The 22,187-nt window shown below is 37.3% G+C and overlaps 1 protein-coding gene across 4 annotated transcripts in view; it reads right to left on the bottom strand.

Moving 5' to 3' along the window:
- RNMT (RNA guanine-7 methyltransferase) overlaps window positions 1–22,187 on the bottom strand; it is a 31,629-nt gene that overhangs the window by 7,923 nt on the left and 1,519 nt on the right. For 2 of the 4 annotated variants that reach the window (XM_019986510.2, XM_070778550.1), the window contains exons 2-10: window positions 17,786–18,243; window positions 15,530–15,665; window positions 12,605–12,730; window positions 9,204–9,319; window positions 7,968–8,149; window positions 7,325–7,489; window positions 4,315–4,432; window positions 3,204–3,305; window positions 2,087–2,120 (exon numbers count right to left, since the gene is read on the bottom strand). In XM_019986510.2, the coding sequence (XP_019842069.1) occupies window positions 2,087–2,120; window positions 3,204–3,305; window positions 4,315–4,432; window positions 7,325–7,489; window positions 7,968–8,149; window positions 9,204–9,319; window positions 12,605–12,730; window positions 15,530–15,665; window positions 17,786–18,202 (1,396 nt within the window). In that variant the 5' untranslated portion in view covers window positions 18,203–18,243. Of the gene's footprint in view, window positions 1–2,086; window positions 2,121–3,203; window positions 3,306–4,314; window positions 4,433–7,324; window positions 7,490–7,967; window positions 8,150–9,203; window positions 9,320–12,604; window positions 12,731–15,529; window positions 15,666–17,785; window positions 18,244–21,615; window positions 22,143–22,187 lie in introns of those variants that run through there. The other 2 variants (XM_070778549.1, XM_070778551.1) reach the window with 2 other exon arrangements.

The following is a 22,187-nucleotide window of genomic DNA, read 5'->3' as shown; positions in this document are numbered from 1 at the left end:
TGGCTGGCAGCAGAGCAGACAGACGGGCAGAAAACAGGCAGAATGATCATCAACACTGTAAATTCCTCTTGAGGGTCAGATAGTGGAGCAACCTAAAGCTCTCATGAGCAAGTACTAAGGCTCAGGACAGTTCGGCATCAGAGCTTGCCCTGCATTCCAAGTACTCTGTCTACAACCAACCCTGCCAAACCCACCCCAAATACTTCTGCACCTACTGCAGGTAACCTGGCTGTCCTGAGCTGCTCTGATGTAGGGTCACTGAAAACTAATGCTCGATTTCAGATCAGCAATGAGTAACCTTCTCTCTTTTCTAACTCAAAAATTCTGGAAGTCTCACTAATTATATATAAAATGCCTTCTGTGCCAGCATTTCAATTAGGATTTAAACAAACAAAACTTGAACCACTTCTGATTTGTCAGCAACACATTTAAAGCATCTTCTAGAGGAGCAGCAAGCTCTGGAAATACAAGCTCATGATTAGACCAGTAGGAGTTTAAAATACAGCTTCTCAGACTGTGGCACAACCCAAAAAGCCCTCTAGATTATAAAAGTGTTAACTCGTCACAGAGCAGACGGCCCTGACACGATGATCCTGGCTGCCCTGTGGCCACTGATCCTTTCCTATTGCTCTTCTCATCTCTAACCCCCTTCTTCAAGTGTCTGGAGGCATCTAATTCACCTGCACAGTATCACTAAAGTCCACATTTAGTATAAAAAAACTGTCCTGATCTGCAGCCAGCACCACCACCATGACCTCTGCCCAAGGTTATCCTGCTGTACCGCCCTTTGGCACTGACAGGACAGCTAAGGCAGCTGTGTATCTGCACTCCAAGGAAGCCAAAGAAATGTGTCGGTTTCTGCACACATTCCCACATTCATCACAGATGACGTCTCTAATATCTTCCAATCCCATTTCTACTAAAGGAAACAATATTCTGAGACAAACAAGCTCAAAGTGTTAGCCCTTGTCTTCCCTTTTCCTCTCTTTCCATTCAGCTAGTCCTAAGACTCCTCCTCCTTTCACATGGGCTTCTGTGAGGCGAAGGCTGCGAGTGTGAAGCACCTGGGTTAGCTCTCTGACCTTAGCCAAGCTATCTGCCTGATTTCTTATCTGTGAAAAAGAGGCATGATTAACAGTAGTCTGCTCATGAAGCTGTGAGGACAGAATGAGGCATAACACATGAAAGCTTCCAACAGCGACCAGGCCCAGGCTAAACATTCCATAACACCATCTGTTATTATTTTCCAATTTCTCTAGTTTTCACTGAGTGCTCCTTCATCTGTTTTCCCCATTACAGGAACTTCAACGTGTAGAACAATTTGCCTAGAAGTCACTTATTTATGTTTCTTCCACTGCGAGGCAGAGAGGTAGTATTTATTTTTTGTATCCCCCAAAGCCCTTTCATAAATCTTTATGTAACTCAATATTCAAAGTGTTCATCTCTGAAGACCTCTGATTTTCTCTTCAATATAATCAACAAATATTTAAGCGAAGAATGAGAACTACCTTGTAAGTCCTCAGGGTGACCATATGGGGCACCACCATCACCCTGGCAGGGAGGCTCTGGGACCTCGAGAACTGGCCAGGCCTCTGACTGCTCAGCCAGACACGCATGCCTCACTTCAGAACGCCTCCACATCATGGCCGTTCCCAACCACACATCCTCCAAGACATCCTGCTCAGTGCTGCCTAACTGAACATTTTAGCATTTACTAAACCTTCACTGTTAACATCAGAGAGGCCACAACCAAGTGAAACACAAGGAAGTGGTCCATAATCCAAAATTCCCAACAGAAATGTGAGGTAAAGATGTAAAATACAGATGGCTTTGTAGTAACGAGCAGACAAGGGAAATATTTAAGAACGCTCAAAGTTTACGTTAAGGAACACCCTGCATATGCTTTCTTTTGGCACTGAACAGCCTTGTAAGACAAGGGGAACTAGACATTTATAGGAATTTTGTGTGAACACAATCATCCCCTCACAATCTGTGTCAGAAGAATTTCTAAAGTCTTCCAATTTTAACAATCAGTTTGAAGCAATCTTTGCAAATGTCAGTAAATCTACACTGACGATATACTCACTTGTAGCTTCCCATTCTGATTTACTTAAGGTCCCCTAAAATTAAAAAAAATAAGAAAGAAAATTTCAGATTGAATATAGAAGCACACGTATACTTATTTTTCTTTTTATTTTATTTATTTATTTTTTAAATTTTATTTTATTTTTAAACTTTACAATATTGTATTAGTTTTGGTGCTCCAAAACCCTAACTTCACTATAAATATACATACAATTCACTGTTAATATTACCGTGATCTGAATATAAAATAAATCAATGAGATTAACTTTTAATGCCATCTTCTCATCACTTTTGTGCTCCTGCCAATTCTCTAAACCACTGATTCTCAATCAAAGGGTGAATCTGCATAAAAGTGTATTCATTTCTAACTGGAAAAAGTACTGAGCTTACATTTTTAACTTGGCAGAAAAAAGGCCTATCTTGAAACATCAAATAATACTGCAGGAGGGAATAAGACTTTTGTGTTTTTACAAAGGAAATCACAAAATATCTATCATACAAAGGAACTAAACTGCATTTAGTAACATACTTGCTATTTTGCAAAGACACTAAGTAATAAGATACAGTGACAAGCCTGATAACTAAGGAAATAAGAAGTGATAAATGTTGAAGAAGTGATAAATAAACATCAATACTATAAGATGTCAGCAAAAATGTGTTACGCAAATATTTATAAGTTCTATTGATAACAAAGTCACAGCTACAACTAGTAATACCACTATGGTTGTGGAGCATTCATAATTAAGGAAAATGTGAACTTCCACACAGAAGTCTGTGAAGATGTCATCTTCCCTCATCTAAGTTCATAAGCCCCTGAATTATATCTACGGAACACTGCTAGTCAGTAGTGTCCAGGCTAAGATACAATGATACAGCAAGAAAACTCTCAAGCCAGGCCAAGAACATTCCTCCCATCCTACTTTCTCAAATACAGCACTACATTTCTCAGCATTAAAGTGCATTTTATTCTGTATTCTACAATTATAAAAAGTCATAACTTAGGAGAAATAGGCTAAAGTGTACCTGATTTATAAGTCAGTGAACCCAAGTATTGTAAACCAGTGAAATAATTTAAGTTTCCATTTTCCTGTAAGACTTGTTAAAGAATGAAACCTTACCAAAGGTAGCTTCACTTGACTGTTCTTCATGTACTTCGCTGCATGTTCATAGTCACCCACCTTCTCAGAGGCAAGTCTGGAATTCTCGTTTGCAGGATATGGCTAAGGAATCAAGGGAAATTCCTAGTTGAGTCGTTACATTGAAATTTACAATGCAGAATGAAATACCCTAAATCACTGAAATGAGACAATAATCTTTAAGTATTACTTCAGAAATAAAAACTACACATACTTTTGAAATATTAAAAAAAAGGAGTGAAGGGAATCCTCTCTGAACAAAGAAGCTGCTGTGGTTAACAATGAGCATGGCTGGAGTATCTACAATTACAGAGTGTCACAGAGGGACTGAACAGTGTGCTGAATTGCCGCCAAGACCACTTGGCAGCAAACACCTGCTGTATCTCCGTGACTCCTGGGCAAAGGTTTTTTCTGCCATAACTCAAACCTGAAGGAAGTTATCAACACAAGAGTTAAACATTCATCTGAATGTTACAGTGACTTAACCGCCACGAAGTACAAACAGCAACTGGAAATAATACAAATAAAATTCAGTCAAAAGAACCTCGGGAGTTTCGGAAGAGAAGGAAAACATCCAGCCTCCAATACAGATCGTCTCCACAATTACACAGAATATGAAGAAGGGCCTCAAAAAAATGCTGTGTTTTTAAAGATATGGTGACCAAATATCTGATATTCAAATTAATTCAAGCATTATTTTTAATCCATTTTAAGTATTAGGTTGGTGCAAACATAATTGCAGTTTCAGACCGTGAATTTTAAATCATTATAACTAGGCTCAAACACATCATTATTAATCAAAAAACCATTCTGGAACCATTAAAATCAACACATTTTTGCCAATGAGAAATAAATTTGCTTATTCTTGTAGTGTAAAAATTCATGCTTCAGATACAGAGCAGCCCCAAATGCCGACAGTCCTGACAGCCCATGTTAAAGCTCTGTCCTAGGTGCTGAACAGTCTAGCATTGGCACCAGTTATCTGTGCAATTTATATAAATACTGAGTGTGTCCATGGCCTTGAAAGGAATCTCAGAAACAACCAAACAAGTCTGCAACAACTGGGATTTTTACACAATTTCTAAATACTCACCTCCAGGGCCTGCATTCGTTTTAACAGCATTTTATTTTCATTGTTCTTAATCTTTTCCTCATAGAATTCCAGAAATGTTTTTTTGTAGACTAATTTCATATTGTACTTCTTCGCCATTCTGTCCAAAAAAGATTCATGAAAAGGCTTCCAAAATATTTATAATTCTTTACACAACAGTAACATCTTCTGGGCTTAACTAAAAACCTTACAAATTCACAAGAGGACCATGCAAAATAAGTGAAGGGCAACACCCTAGTGACCTGAAAAAAACATGCAGTTAGATCTCCCTGGGTCACAGGGAACTCCAGTAACCTAACAAACAGGCCAGGAAGTGAAACGAAAATATTCCCTTTCATCTTCTGGATTCCCTGGCAAGACAAACTATTAGTTTTTATCCTACGTCTTGAACTGCGTCTTCACAGGTTTTTACAGGTCTCTTTTCCCAAGTTCCAGATGTCATGGTTCTGAAGAAAGTGGCCCAGATCCTTGCTCGATGTCACTCCCCGATGAACACAGCTTGCCAGCAGTGGTGGCAGCTCAGTACTGGCTTTTGTCACATTCACTCCATGTTCCCTAGAAATCTATTCACTCCATGTTCCCTAGAAATCTCCACCAGGACGATCCCAGGCCTGCAGGGCTGAATCCCACCAGCCTGTTCTCCTGCCAGTCTTTGCTATTTCAGTAAACCATCTAATTCTCCTTGCCACCCATCCCTGTGCCCAGTGTTCAGCACGCCACTGCATCCTCTCCATTAACCTGCAAAACATACTTGGAACAAGCCCACTTCCAATCCCGACACTGGCCACCAGGCTGCTCTATCACCATCACCATTCAATGTGGCACCACTTCGTTTGCTTGTTTCCCTGCTTTTATTCTTACCCTCCCTCAACCAATATTCCAAATGCAGTCAGATGAAGCTTCAAAAGTGCACAGGTCATGTCCTTTTAAAACCCTCGTTGGCTCCCAAGCACACTTAAGGCAAAACTGGCCAACTAGACACCCTTTAGATATTGACTTAGATGTCACTTTCTCCCAGGTGGCTTCCTCAAGTCCTAATTACATTAGGTCTCCCTTTGCTCTGTGTAATATCTTTCCCAGTGCAACTGCCGAAGCAGATTACTGCGCATCTGTAGACAACAAAAGGGAACCTGAGGACGATTTCAGGCAACAGATAAAAGATGAGAGGAGGAACAGGACAAACCCTGAAAGGGGACCCTTGATGTGACAGATGAGGGGACAGAGCGAAGGGAACATCAGAGGGCCACTCAGCTTTGCAGGTAAGAGCCGCGTGGATGGCAGGAGTCCCTGCCACTTGCATCAGGCCCCTTGGGAAGACAACACAGGTCAATATAAAGCCTCTTCTATTCCAGGCAGTTCATTTTCTATCAAAAAATATCCAAAATAAGCCTTTACGAGGGAAACTGAGCTTTACATCTACAAATATCATAATTACAAAGAACAGAGACTCAATCTGACCGATTTGAATAGGTCTGCATATGAAAGCTAATTAACAAGACAGCAAAGGTGGCTTGGATCCCTATGCATTTTCAGATTGTCTCTCCGAACAATACCTATCTCGATAAACAATTTATAAAAATTTGAAAATTAAAGTGACAATTTATTACTTGATATGTTTATCATCATTAGCAATACAAGCAGAAAAAATTGCTGATGTGTGCTTAGCCATTAAAAAAAAAAAAACTTTCGTTTCATTCTTTATCTTTTGGGGTATACTCAAATCACCGTCAACCAAAAGCACCAAGCTAACATAACAAACATATAAAATAACATACTAAAAACATTTAATTTCTTCAAGCATAACATTTACCCGAAGTTTGCTAATTATAAGGAAAATCTGATATAAATTTTTTAACTTTCAGATTTATAAATTGTGTATAGTATTTTCCATGTTTAATCACATGCTACTTCATTTTCCTATTTTATTTTTATTTTATATAAAAGTTTTATACACTGTAGAACTCCTGAAAATCCTACATCCATAAATTTATAAGCTGACTGAGACACAATTCAAATAAATAATCACCATCTAAAAATAAGTAAAAAAATAAAGCTCAACCTTTTCCTCAGTTAATAAAGGCTTTGTTTTAAAAAGAAGAAAAAATAAAAAGAAGGAAATACACTTTGGTCAGCTGTGACATGGCCCACATTTAACTGGACTCTTCCACACTTCCTCTCAGGGAAACCCCCAAGACCAAGGTATCTCATTAGGCCTTGGAGCCCTACCTGATAAAGCTTGAAACCTCAGCTTTCCCTGAGGTTATGGTTTGCCAAGACTCCTAAGAATTCAGGTTCATGAATACATTCCTGAATCAGGATTTTACTATCACCACTGCCATGAGTCACAATTTCATAAGCTATAGTGAAATATAAAACAACTTTTAATATACCTATTCCCGTCAAAAGGAGGATCCCTACTTTGGGAGGACTAATTTTAGTTACCCAAGTACCAGTAGTTACTTAAAAACAAATCTTTGCTATTTCTAGTTGTCAGTTATTTCATGCCACAAGTTGTAGGCAACAGGCTCCCTTTTCTTGCTTACAGGATAAAATAGTTTCAGGAATAAAAGAAACTAAATGAGTAAGGCTGTAAGTGACCTATGGCACCAACCGTTGAGTCTTAGTTTTGTCATTATTCAGGCTATACTTCTTAAGATCCCACTTAAAATAAGAGACCAGTAGAAATACTGATTTTCCCCCCTTTACCTTCATTCTTATGCAAAAAGACAATGTGCTATGTGCTAAGTCTCTTCAGTCGTGTCTGACTCTTTGTGACTCTGTGGACTGTAGTCTGCCAGGCTCCTCTGTCCATGGGATTCTCCAAGCAAGAACACTGGAGTGGGTTACCATGCCCTCCTCCAGGGTATCTTCCTGACCCAGCGATCAAACCCTCATCTTTAATGTCTCCTGCACTGGCAGGTGAGTTCTTTACCACTAGACCCACCTGGGAAGCCCCCAAAAGAGAACTGTAACAGATTAATGACATTCTTACTCATTTAACAATGGAAAGTAGACCAAGAATTCAGGGACATCCACAACACCTTCCAAGTTGAAGTCATATTTGCAGCCAAATAAAGGATAATCTCCTTTCTTCTGAAATTTCACAGTATATATTTCATTTCCAAATGATTCTGTTTCTGAAGCTTCAAGGCGTCTTCTGTAAGTTACACGCCCCCCCCAAAAAATCAAATCTATTATTAGGTCAAATTTATTTTGATCAGATTTAATATGGGGGGGAACACACATGATGCAATTGATAGCTGTGAAGTGGGTCTGAGCTACTTTTAAGAAGCAATATGCTAAAATATCATTAACAATCTCACTAACAAAATTATGCTAGAAATAGGCTTCATTATCATGACAGCTGGTTAAGTGTCATCTGATCTGGAGTTTATCTAGCAATACCACCTCTGGCTTTTTGGCTCAATGCAACATCAGTCCCCAACTAACACACAAAGATGTTTTAAAGGTTCATCTGTAAGTCTGACTTTTTAACTTAAAGCCAGATTATCTATACAAATACATTATCAAAGCACTCAGCCCTTCTATAAACTCTATTTCTGATAAATATCTGCTGCTCTAAGATAAGCTTAATTTTCAATATTTTATAAACCACAATATATGAAAGTACTTACATCAATTCAAAGCTATTGGGAGTGGTACCAATAAAATAGCCTCCAGGGCTCAGTCTCTCACACGCATTTCTGAGCATGACGTCAGCTTGCTCATAGGACTCGAATGAGTAATGGCAGACAAACTGACAACTGCAGATGTCAAAGCACATTTCTCGGTCATGAAACTTATCAGTCAGGAGTTCCTGAAACAAATTATAATGGGTCAAGATTTTGAAATTGGCTGCAACATAATTAGTGAATTTCTAATATTAGGATCCTTAAAATAAAAGTTGACATGCCCTCCAACCAACCTATCCTCTATCATTATGCATCTTAAGGATCATAATAAAAATGTTCTTTCTGGTTCAATATAATTTGATTCCCACTTTCATAGTAATATTAAAAACTAGAGATTCTGGAATCATACTAAAAATACATCAAACAAACATATGACATTTAAAGGAACTGATTCTTTAATTGGTTTTACTGGAAAAAAAAGTAAAATGATGTTGACCTATATACTTGGGTTTATGAAAAACACAAAGCCAGCCTTTGAGACATTTTTTATTTTTTAGGCTGTGCTATGCAGCTAACAGGCTCTTAATTCCCCAATCAGGGATTGAACCTGGGCTACAGCAGTGAAAGTGCCAAATACTAATCACCAGACTGCCGGAGAGTCCCTGGGAAATTTTGAAAAATGCAAAATGTTTTTTAAAGGTTTCTAACTTTCTAGCAGTATACTACCACTCCTTTCCACCTTCACAACTGCAAACAAAACATGTAGTTAAAGGTATCTATAATAATTTAACGAGCTAACAAGTCAGAAAAGAGAGATAAAGGTTAAGGGGGAGATTTTCAGCATTTCAAATGCCTCTATAGTCTTGAACTTCAGCTGTCAAAGAGATTCGGAAACAGGTGTCACCAGACTGTGATATGTTGGGAAGACGGTCAAAGAAATTACAAAGTAAACAAAACCTAAGTGCAGATCTATTCCAAAATAATAGAAAAAAGTGTCCAAACAGAAAAGCAACAAACGATTTCCAAAGTAAAAGTATTAAAAGCTAAAAATTACCAGAAGTATTTGGTGGGTCATTTAAGGAAATGTATCATTAATGGAATTTCTAGCTGAAATTAAAAATGCCATATCTTAAGATTTTTAATGTTTCAAAGCACATTTTTTAAAAATGAGCTGATTTTTAAAACAAATCACTTATTCAAACTAAAAATATAAAGACATACTTCTAAAAAAACACATACCTTTGAACAATCAGCAGTTATAAACTCAGCACTGAAAATATACTCATTATCACGACAACGGTTTTTCATGTCCTCATACCGCTGCTGACACTGTCTGACAGAAACATCAGCGATATCTGGAGGGGGAAAGGGCATCAGTGATGTCAGCAGAGGCCCACATTACATCAGAAACACAAAAATGGCACAATCTAGATTTCATCTCAACTGTTAAACTCTAGCAAGGAATCTAGCCTTAGAAAAGCAAAAAGGTTCTATTTCCTTCAAAACAAGGGAGAATAAAGTCTTCTGTACCAATGCAAATGACCCATATTTTTCAGAATGAATTAAACACTTTCTCAATAAGTACTGACAACAGAGAAATTCTATCATGATTTTTAAATGCTTATTCAAAGTTTAAAGCAGAAAGTTTAGATTCCAATTTGAATTATAAAACCTAACTCTGTACACTCAGCTTTTATATTTTCTTAATAAAATGTTATTTGTTTTTTCCCAGTGTTGAGACTTGCACTGCAGGTACAGAAGCACCAGTGGATGTTGTTGTTCAGTCCCTCAGTCGTGTCTGACTTTTTGCGACCCCATGGACTGCAGCACACCAGGCTTCCCTGTCCATCACCAACTCCCGGAGTTTATTCAAACTCACGTCCATCAAGTTGATGATGCCACCCAACCATCTCATCCTCTGTCGCCCCCTTCTCCTCTTGCCCTCAATCTTTCCCAGCATCAGGGTCTTTCCAATGAGTCAGTTCTTTGAATCAGGGGCCAAAGTGTTGGAGCTTCAGCTTCAGCATCAGTCCTTCCAATGAATATTCAGGGTTGATTTCCTTTAGGATTCACTGGTTTGATCTCCTTGCAGTCTAAGGACTTGCCTGGTGGCTCAGTGGTAAAGAATCTGGCGGCAATGCAGGAGACCCAGATTCAATCCCTGGGTCAGGAAGATCCCCTGGAGAACAGAAGAGCTACCCACTCCCGTATTCTTGTCTGGAGAATTCCATGAACAGAGGGGCCTGATGGGCTACAATCCATGGAGTTGCAGAGTCAGACATGACTGAGTGACTAACACAAAAAAATAACAGTTGATACTGTGTCATGAATATCAGGTAGGAGCACCAATGATACTGGTAATTCTTGATATATTTTTCACTGCTATAAACCAGCTCAGAAAGAAAAAAAGGGGAAGGAGGGAAGCCAATTTCATTTAGGAATGTCCTTGATAAAGCAGTGAACATTAATTTTATAAAATCTTCAAAACATTTCTGTTATATAATGAAGTCTATCTGAATAGGACTGGTGTGACTGTCTGTGAGCTGTACTGGCCAATTTTTTATACAAAAATTGTTTTCACTTGAAGAACAACAGACAGACAAACTGGTTATTCAGACCTGGTAATCTGGCAGACCTTTTCTTCAAAATGAAAAAGGTGAAAACTACAGATAGTATTTGTTACCAATGATAAACCTGAGCTTTCAAGTGAAAACTACAACTCCGAAAAAACTGTTTCTATCACGATGGGCTGGGCATTGTCCCAATACTAAAGACTTTTCTGATTATGATGATATTAAACCAATGTGATTTCTTGATGCCAACGTTTAGAAGATTTGCATAATTTTAGTGAACAAAATCTCACAGGGCAAAGTGCAAGATAGATTTAATGGAGTTTCACATCAAATAATTCCATTTCACTGCTCATCAAATAACACATCACAACATACTGATGCAGAAACAGGGGTGCAAATTCAGCTGTCTTTTATTATTACAGAATTAAGAATCTGCAAAAATACTTTTAAAATGCTAGTCTTCTCACTAAATTTTACTTGTAATAAATTAAAGCTATTTTTAAAATTGTCAGTTTTAATTTCCATAATCAATAGATGTAACTACATACACAAAAGCTTCCCGGGGTCCTTAATCATTTTTAAGAGTGTACTGACCCCATGAATTGCAGCACACCAACTCCTGGAGTTCACCCAAACTTATGTCCATCGAGTCAGTGATGCCATCCAGCCTCTTATCCTCTGTCGTTCCCTTCTCCTGCCCTCAATCCCTCCCAGCATCAGAGTCTTTTCCAATGAGTCAACTCTTTGCATCAGGTGGCCAAAGTATTGGAGTTTCAGCTTTAGCATCAGTCCTTCCAAAGAACATCCAGGACTGATCTCCTTTAGAATGGACTGGTTGGATCTCCTTGCAGTCCAAAGGACTCTTCTCAAGAGTCTTCTCTAACACCACAGTTCAAAAGCATCAATTCTTCAGTGCTCAGCTTTCTTCACAGTCCAACTTTCACATCCATACATGACCACTGGAAAAACCATAGCCTTGACTAGACAGACCTTTGTTGGCAAAGTAATGTCTCTGCTTTTGAATATGCTGTCTAGGTTGGTCATAACTTTCCTTCCAAGGAGTAACCATCTCTTAATTTCATGGCTGCACTTACCATCTGCAGTGATTTTGGAGCCCCCAAAAATAAAGTCTGCCACTGTTTCCACTGTTTCCCCATCTATTTGCCATGAAGTGATGGGACCAGATGCCATGATCTTCGTTTTATGAATGTTGAGCTTTAAGCCAACTTTTTCACTCTCCCCTTTTACTTTCATCAAGAGGCTTTTTAGTTCCTCTTCACTTTCTGACATAAGGGTGCTGTCATCTGCATAGAGTCGGACACGACTGAGCTGAACTGAACTGAACTGAACTGAGGTCATAAACCAGAAACTGTGAGAAGTGCCGATTTAGGCAACATGACTCCACAGGCAGTGCTGTGCGCTTCCATGACTCCTCAGACAGGAAGGAACATGTTGTCTGCCTGCCCCTCTTCTGGGTTAAGAATGACTGGGAGGTTCAGGTGCTTGATTAATCCAGTTAAGTTCCTTTCAACTTTTCTCCTAATAGCTTCAGCATCTTTTAATGACTGCAACTAGAGCCATTATTTCATCAAGGGTGGAAAAATTTATTCATTGTGATTTTTCAATACCATTTGGTTATGCTGAAATATGGTTCATATAGGGTTAGAAAAGATAAATACCCTCTACCTTTGTTTATACATTACAGAGTAATGAGTAAGTTTCCTTGCTCCCTCCAAGTCTGAACAATGAGATTTTTCCCTTATTTCATGTGTTTCAATCCACTATAATTACTGTTTTTTTTAATTCATGAAGCTGTCCTATCTGTGACCAGTGAAAGCCTTTCCAAGTTTGTGCTTCAAACATGGAGTCTGACATGACTTCTATCATTTGTGGTCTTAACACCATCAGTGAATTCTCAATCCTCATTTAAAAAACACCTGTCTCATGAGCAGCTCCCAGACATCTTGTGGTACAGTATTTCAGTATTATGCCCATAATATATCTTTCTTATTTCCATTTACCTGGCTGACCACAAAGCATTCCTTCCCATGTCATTATCTCTCTTACCAGTACAAACTAGCTTGTCAATTCTTCCTTTTTTCCACTTGAGCAAATCTCCACCTTTACCACATCCTAGGTCCAAAACAGTGATATTACGTTTCTTTTTCTGTCTCACCTTTTCTAAAAATTCCCCTAAAAGAGAGAAATAAGTTATAATAAATGCTCTTCTCCATTTTTACTAAAGCATAAACTGTTATCCTTAATAACCTAGTAACTTCTGCATGACGTGTAATATAAACATATTCATTTATGTAATTAATTCATAACTTTTGGGAAATATTTCAAATTTGACTAAGAGTTAATTAACTTGACTCTTCTTCAGCATTAAAAAAGAAAGAGTATGTCTCTGGTATTTCAGAAACTAAGACAGGTTTTTGAAGGTTATTTTCAGAATTTGATTCAACATTATATAGCAAACATTTTCTCTTATTTGATTAAACAGAAGTTTAACAGTATAGAAAAGCTGCACGATCTTGGCAGGTCAATAGCAAACATTTTAAATTCTAATTAATACAAGAATACTCAACACTTGTTCCTGATAAGAGAAAAATTAATTCATAATTTGTTGTAGTTCTCTTTCCAAAGCTAAATGTTTGGCTTTTTATACACTTAATAAGATGAAAATAATTATGGGATCATAAGAGCTTGGTTTTGATAAAAGATTCAAGGCTTACCTCCAAAAGAAACACAAGAACTAGTCAAAAAACTATATAAACCTCTTTACTGTCATCAGAATTCTTAAAACTCTGAAGTAAAAATGGAATCTTTTATCTCAATCTACCAAATCACATTAATAATTAATGGATGGTATTAGTAGGCTCCCTACATCAATAGCCAAATGGTTCAACTATCGGTTAAAGGCATATTAATATTCTTAGACAATGAAATATTCAGCAATTCTAACACTGGATAAAATACTGAATCCTAGATCTATTCTACCTTTATCATTCTAAGCTTAATGCTTTTTATTTCCTATGTAATATTTTGACTGCTAGAATATTCAGTATAAATACTTCTGCTTTCACCGTTCATAGGATTTTTAACTGATTTCAACAGATGTACAAGTGTTCAATATTTAACTTTCTGCTATAAATCTTTAAAAAAACAGTGTAATATGCAAAGAGTAAAAGGCAGCATGAGTGATAAAACCTCTTTATTTCCACAAAATAAGATTAATGAGAGGGGAAATCTTCATGAAACATTATTCAAGTTACCTTTATCACATTCAAGCATCACACTCAACTATCACTAGCTATAAACAGCAAGGAAGAGAAAATGAATGGCAAAGAATGGGTGTTGAGAAGACACACACAAAAAAAGACAGCAAAGGAATCTGGCACAGAGCACATCGATTACAGCAAGACAGGAAAGACAGGTGCAGACAGCAAAGCACCCGTTAAGAGAGCTGCTGGAACAGCTGAAGGAGAAACCACCATCAGGAATATGCTGAGAGATACGTTTTTGCCTGACATTTTTGCCTGACATAGTGTTTTTATAATAAAAACTACCTATTTTCCTGTTTATAAAAATAATACAATTAACAATGTGAAAAATACGACTGAACTTAAAAATATTTATTCAATGAATAAATACATGAATAAGTGACTAAGGAAAAATATTCAATGATAAGTCATCTACATTACTAAGGATGATGAAGAAAGGAAGAAAAAAATTGAGAAATTAGCAATAGGGTCCAAAGATTATTTTATGAGTATAGATTTTAAAATGCCATAATAGTAACCCCAAAAAACCCTTTTTTTAAAGTTTATTCATTTATCCTAGATGACAACTAGCAGAATCAAATAAGCCTTGTTTTTGTAATAAAACATAAATATTAAAAACAAAAGTGAGAAAGAAAAATATTAAAATGTATCTGAAATGAGTCTAGTTCCCATTCCTAACACTTTTCAGGATGGATAATTTATTTTTTATAAAATTACTAAAATATTGTCAAAACGATAGGAAGTAGTCATAAATGGCACATTACTTTTTTTAGTTTAACTATGAAAGCATTCTCACTTTTTCTGAGGCTGGCTTTTTAAAAAAACAAAACAGAAACCAAAACTAAATAAACTTTTTGTGAAAAACTTCAACATTTACTGGCTTTTATAAATTCTCTAATCTCAGGTAAGTGGCTGACTAATATATTTGATAAAGAAAGCAATAAATATTTTCAGAATTAAATTTCCTCCACTGACTTCCATTTTAAATTCAAAAATGAGTTTTCATAGACAAAAATGATGTTCAAAAAGCTGAATTTCTCCATCAATCCTCAAAGTAAACTTTATTTTTCCCCAGAAGAAAAGAACAAGTTCAATGGACAATCAATACAAATGATGACCTTTACCAACTCATTAAAGGCCCAGAGATAAAAAAATCATGCCACTGCCCATTTTCTTAACTTAATGGAACCCAAATGTTTCATTCAATAATATAAGATTGCTCCAAAACTACTAGAGTAAAACAGATTATTTAATAGCACTGCTGCTGCTAAGTCGCTTTAGTCGTGTCCGACTCTGTGCGACCCCATGGATGGCAGCCCACCAGGCTCCCCTGTCCCTGGGATTCTCCAGGCAAAAACACTGGACTGGGTTGCCATTTCCTTCTCCAATGCACTAGGTAACCTTAATTCTAAATATAAAAGCACACTGCCTTCTGAAAACCTAAATAACTCCATATTAATATCTATGTAGTCAGCCATTAGTAAATATGAAAATAATTAACCAAAAAAAAAAAAAAAAAAGAAAATAATTTATCTCAAAGGCCTAATTTCAGTTTTGGCTCCGGTTTTATAAAGCCAAGGTTTGATGATTAAATGAACAGTAACTAAAGACCTAGTCACTTTGTATATGATTAACCACTTAGGGAGAAAAAAAGGAAACATAAGCTGAAATTAAAAATTCAAAACTGTAAATCAAAAAACAAACATACCAATGAGGACACTTTTCATCCAATTATTAAAATTTCTTAGGTAAAAAATTCTGCTTTGGCTACGCTTCTCCAAACCAACTTCCTGGAGTTCATTGTAGTGAGCGGCCACTGCTGAGCTGTGTCCTTCTTCCAAGTTCTGAAAACAGAAGAATGGCACAAAATTAAGAAGCTGAACATGAAATAAACAAGTCTAAAAGAGCATCTGGCCTGTATATGGATAAAATACTACTGAGATTGGTATACTTCACGAAGCTGTAGTAGAATCTCAGAAATCCCACTAATTATAATCACATGAAAGATTTTCCCCTGTTCCCTATTTTTAAAAACATCTCCTAAGAAATTTTCATCTATAGAATTTTGGTGTAAATGTGTTAATAAAACCAGTATATATCCAGAGTTCTGATTTATTCAGTTCAGTAAATGTCAGTAGTGAATGAAGTTCCTACAAGAAAATAAAATGGAAATAATATACTAAATATATTATTATAAAATTATTGTGGGCATTACATGAGCTAATATTCACAAAAAGATGAGAACACAACAGTCTACGTTTGGTGTCAATGATTTCTATTATTTGCTACTAACCTAACTCAAATTTCAATTTGTACTCTCTAAGACCTTAAGCATTCTACAAAAATGCCAGATAAGTAAAGGGCCTCAGATTCCCCCACTTTCTGCTCAACCAAAGTGTTTCACCTGGTATGTAAAATAGGTAAAAGGTTGAAGATTTTCCCTTGAAAAAAGGGTTCCACTGCTAGTAAAAATTTGAAAACTATGTTTACAATACAAGCTTCTCTCTATTAAAAAGGTTTGCAATTCACCAATGACAAACACCTGGCTTATCTGCCACTTTCTTCCTGAGGAGTGATAACAGAATTTTACTCATTCATTGCATAATGCAGACTCCACTTCAGGTCCCATCACAAAATAGTATTCCCAGATGAAAATGATTTGCTATCCCTTGCTTTACAATACTCTTGTTAGATATCAGGCTTCAAGTAACTACCCTCACATAAGAAGCGGAAATAACATAGTTTAAGGAATTACATTAAGAAAGAAATGTAAAAGTGGGTATCATCTAGAAATTTATCATTTTAAGAGATAATCTCAAACACTTCAAACACAAAAAAGAGATAAACACCTAATTAAAAAGGAAAAAAGGTAAATCACTTGAAACTTACACTGATGTCTTTTTAAAAACACTAAGAAAAAAGCAAACTATAAAAACTCCTTTTCAAGTGTTTAGTCAAGATTTCCAAGTAAGATTAAAATTATCTCATTAGCAGAAGTTTTATCTAAATACAAGAGAAATGAAAATCAAAACTACAATGAGGTATCACCTCACACAGGTCAAAATGGCCATTATCAAAAAGTCTACAAATATAAATGCCTGAGAGGGTGTGGAGAAAAGGGAACCCTGTACACTGCTGGTGGGAATGTAAACTGGTACAACCCCTATGGAGAACAGTATGGAGGTTCCTTAAAAAACTAAAAATAGAACTCGTATATGATCCAGCAATTCCACTCCTGGGCATGTATGAGAAGAAAACCAGAATTTGAAAAGATACATGATCTCCATTGTTCACTGCAGCACTCTTTACAATAGTAAAGATGGGGAAGCAACCTAAATGTCTACTGACAAATGAATGGATAAAGAAGATGTACACAATGGAATATTATGCAGCCACAAAAAGACTGAAATAATGCCATCTGCAGTAATGTGGATGGAGCTAGAGATTATTATACTAAGAGAAATCAGAGAAAGACAAACATATAACATCACTTACAGGTGGAATCTAAAAAAATGATACAACTGAACTCATTTACAACACAGACACAAACTCATAGACTTTGAAAACAAACTATGGTTACCAAAGGGGAAAAGCAGGGGAAAGTGGTAAATTAGGACTTTGGGATTAACATATACACACTACTATATATAAAATAGTCAATCAACAAGGACTTTGCAAGTTCCCTGCTATACAGGGAACTCCACTCAATATTCTGCAATAACCTATATGGGAAAAGTATCTGCAAAAGAATGGATATATGTATAACTAAATCATGCTGTTGTATACCTGAAACTAACACAATATTGCAAATCAATAATACTTCAATATAAAATAAAAATTAAGTTAAAAAAACAGAACCCTTAAGTTATTAAAATTATGTTTTTAAAAAAAGGTATTTCATAACTGCTCCACATTTCAATCTGACATATTCCATTATGCATTTTAAAAAATGCATTCAAAATACCTTTTGCTTTTCAGGAACATCTTCAAGTTCTATTTTTCTCCTTTTCTGAGTGCCATCTCCAGCAGGTTCATCTTTTGGAAAACCATCAGTTTCTATTCTTCTTCTCCTTGAAATGCCTTCATCATCACCAGAACCTTTTTCCTCTGGGGCAATTTCAGCATCAAGTTTTCTTTTTTTGGGTGGAGTGTCTTCCCCACAGCTAGAACTTTCCTTTACAAGATCCTCCTCAAACTCCATTTTTCTCTTTTTTGGTGTGTTTACTTGCCCACAAGTAGGAGCCTCTGCAGAAAGACCAGTCTCAGGAAAGGCTGTATTTTCATTAATAATGAATGATGACTCTGTTTCTGAATCTAATGATGTTTTCACTTCTTTATGAAAGATTTTTTCATGTTCTTCTGCTTTTGCAGAATTTTCCATTTTTGATTACTTAAATGATGGTCAAACTTCATGAACTGATACTGAAATGGTAAAAATTTGATATTACTTGTAAACATAATGCTGAGACTTTAAAAGCAATTTAAATCAGAAGTTGGCCATTTAATTTCAGTGATCAAGAATTTTTTAAAAATTAGAGAATACTGAAAACAATACTGATACATATTACACATGAATTTCTAAAAATGCTAATGAAGTACTAATTATAATCCCCATATACTTCCACAATCTAATCCATAAAAGTCACCACTGACATTAAAACTGACAAAAGTCGTCATAGTAAATGAAGTTAGTTCCATTTCTGTCCTGACCCTTACTCTACAGCCTTGGCTCCCAAAATGTGTGCTGGACACTGTAACAAATGCATATGTGCACAGCAGGGTATTTTAAAGTTTAATGAAAACTTATTGATATCTGACACCTGGAAGATATCACAGATACACCATCAAGTAGAGCACAGTTTTAACTGAGTAGCTTGCACTATATTTTTCTTTAATTGACAACAGAACCTTGTGAAGCTAAGACTTTGGTGGTACCACAGAAAATAAATGTAAAACAAGAAGTGCAGTTGGTGTCAGATCTCATCTCAAGGCTTGAGAAGTCTAGTACTCAACAGATGTTGTTGTGCATAGTAACATTCCATTACTATGCACTTGTGGCAACTAAGAACTAAAAGACAGAAGAACCAGAGATCAAATTACCAATATCCACTGGATCATGAGAAAAACAAGAGTTCCAGAAAAACATCTATTTCTGCTTTATTGACTATGCCAAAGCCTTTGACTGTGTGGATCACAATAAACTGTGGAAAATTCTGAAAGAGATAGGAATACCAGACCACCTGATCTGCCTCTTGAGAAACCTGTATGCAGGTCAGGAAGCAACAGTTAGAACTGGACATGGAACAACAGACTGGTTCCAAATAGGAAAAGGAGTACGTCAGGGCTGTATATTGTCACCCTGCTTATTTAACTTACATGCAGAGTACATTATGAGAAACGCTGGGCTGGAAGAAGCACAAGCTGGAATCAAGACTGCTGGGAGAAATATCAATAACCTCAGACATGCAGATGACACCACCCTTATGGCAGAAAGTGAAGAGGAACTAAAGTCTCTTGATGAAAGTGAAAGTGGAGAGTGAAAAAGTTGGCTTAAAGCTCAACATCCAGAAAACTAAGATCATGGCATCTGGTCCCATCACTTCATGGCAAATAGATGGGGCAACAGTGGAAACAGTGGCAGACTTTATTTTTTGGGGCTCCAAAATCACTGCAGATGGTGACTGCAGTCATGAAATTAAAAGACGCTTACTCCCTGGAAGGAAAGTTATGACCAACCTAGATAGCATATTCAAAAGCAGAGACATTACTTTGCCAACAAAGGTCTGTCTAGTCAAGGCTATGGTTTTTCCAGTGGTCATGTATGGATGTGACAGTTGGACTGTGAAGAAGGCTGAGCATTGAAGAATTGATGCTTTTGAACTGTGGTGTTGGAGAAGACTCTTGAGAGCACCTTGGACTGCAAGGAGATCCAACCTATCCATTTTAAAGGAGATCAGTCCTGGGTGCTCTTTGGAAGGAATGATGCTAAAGCTGAAACTCCAATATTTAGGCCACCTCATGCGAAGAGTTGACTCCTTGGAAAAGACTCTGATGCTGGGAGGGATTGAGGGCAGGAGGCGACGGGGACGACAGAGGATGAGATGGCTGGATGGCATCACCAACTTGATGGACGTGAGTCTGAGTGATCTCTGGGAGTTGGTGATGGACAGGGAGGCCTGGCATGCTGCAATTCATGGGGTCGCAAAGAGCTGGGACACGACTGAGCGACTGAACTGAACTTAAGAACTAGAAACTATTCCTTTCAATCTGTGCATTTATTTTTTAAAATAAAGTTGTTAGGACACATTTAAATTGTTTGGACTAAACCACTTAGGGAAACTGTTAGGTATTTCTTTTGGCCTAGGGACACTGAAAACGAAGAGCAGGAACAGCATGGGACTAGTAAAATCCTTAGTTTGCAACGGATGTCAGAATCAGGTACAGAGTGAAGAAAGTAGAAAGATGTTTCAAGACCCAGCCTGCTACTTAATGACCATTGTTGTTGTTCAGTCACTAAGTCATGTCCAACTCTGCGACCCCATGGACAGGCTTCCCTATCCTTCACCATCTTCCAGAGTTCAAACTCATGTTCATTGAGTAGATGATGCCATCCAACCATCTCATTCTCTGTCATTCCCTTCTCCTCCTGCATCTTTCCCAGCATCAGGGTCTTTTCCAATGAGTGGGCTCTTCACATTAGGTGGTCAAAGTATCAGAGCTTTAGCGTCAGTCCTTTTAATGAATATTCAGGGTTGATTTCCTTTAGGATTGACTGGTTTGATCTCCTTGCTGTCGAAGGAACTCTACAGGGTCTTCTGCAGCACTACAGTTCGAAAGCATCAATTCTTCGCCACTCAGCCTTCTTTATGGTCCAGCTCTCACATCTATACATGACTACTGGAAAAACCATATCTTTGACTAGACGGACCTTTGTCAGCAGAGTGATGTCTCTGCTTTTTAATATGCTGTCTAGGTTTGTTATAGCTTTTCTTCCAAGGAGCAAGTGTCTTTTAATTTCATAGCTGCAGACACCGTCTGCAATGATTTTGGGGCCCAAGAAAATAAAGTGTGTCACTGTTTCCATTTTTTCCTCATTTGCCATGAAGTGACGGGACCAGATGCCATGATCTTGGTTTTCTTAATGTTGAGTTTTAAGCCAGCTTTTCATTCTCCTCTTTCACCTTCATCAAGAGGCTCTTTAGCTCCTCTTTCCTTTCTGCCATTAGCAGGGTATCATCTGCATATCTGAGGTTGTTGATATTTCTCCTGGCAATCTTGATTCCAGCTTGTGAGTCATCTAGTCTGGCATTTTGCCTTATGTACACTGCACAGAAGTTAAATTAGGGTGACGATATACAGCCTTGACATACTAATTTTCCAATTTTGAACCAGTCCATTGTTCATATCTGGTTCTAATTGTTGCTTCTTGACCTGCACACAGGTTTCTCGGAAGGCAGGTAAGGTGGCCTGGTATTCCCATCTCTTTAAGAATTTCTCACAGTTTGTTTTGATCCTCACAGTCAAAGGCTTCAGCCTAGTCAATAAAGCAGTAGTAGGTATTTTTCCGGAATTCTCTTGCTTTTTTCTATGATCCAACGGATGCTGGCAATTTCATCTCTGGGTCCTTTGCCTTTTCAATTCAGCTTGTACATCTGGACGTTCTCGGTTCACATACTGTTGAAGCCTAGCTTGAAGGATTTTGAGTATTACTTTGCTAGCATGTGAGTAGCAACTGAGCAGTACTTTGAACATTCTTTCACATTGCCATTCTTTGGGACTGGAATGAAAACTGACCTTTTTCAGTCCTGTGGCCACTGCTGAGTGTTCCAAATTTGCTGACATATTGAGTGCAACACTTTAACAGCATCAGCTTTTAGGATTTTAAAGAGCTCAGCTGGAATTCCATTACCTCCACTAGCTTTGCCCCTAGTAATGCTTCCCTGAGGCCCACTTGACTTCATGTTCCAGGATGTCTGGCTCTAGGTTACTAACCATATTATTGTGATTATCTGAGTCATTAACCTTTTTTGTACAGTTCTGTGTATTCTTGCCACTTCTTTTTAATTAGGTGCCTCTCCTAGGTCCTTACTGTTCCTGTCCTTTATTGCGCCCATCTTTCCATGAAGTGTTCCCTTGGAATCTCTAATTTCCTTGAAGAGATCTCTAGTCTTTCCTATTCTATTGTCTTCCTCTATTTCTTTGTTCACTTACGAAGGTTTTTTTATCTCTCCTTAGTATTGTTTGGACACTGTATTCAGTTAAGTACATCTTTCCTTTTCTCCTTTGCTTTTCGCTTCTCTTCTTTTTTCAGCTATTTGTAAGGCCTCTGTTTAGTCTCTTTCAAACGTTCTCAGGCTTCAGATGAA

This window comes from Bos indicus, chromosome 24 (assembly GCF_029378745.1).
Source record: "Bos indicus isolate NIAB-ARS_2022 breed Sahiwal x Tharparkar chromosome 24, NIAB-ARS_B.indTharparkar_mat_pri_1.0, whole genome shotgun sequence".
NCBI lineage: Eukaryota > Metazoa > Chordata > Mammalia > Artiodactyla > Bovidae > Bos > Bos indicus.
This window is presented reverse-complemented; position numbering and strand designations above follow the sequence as displayed.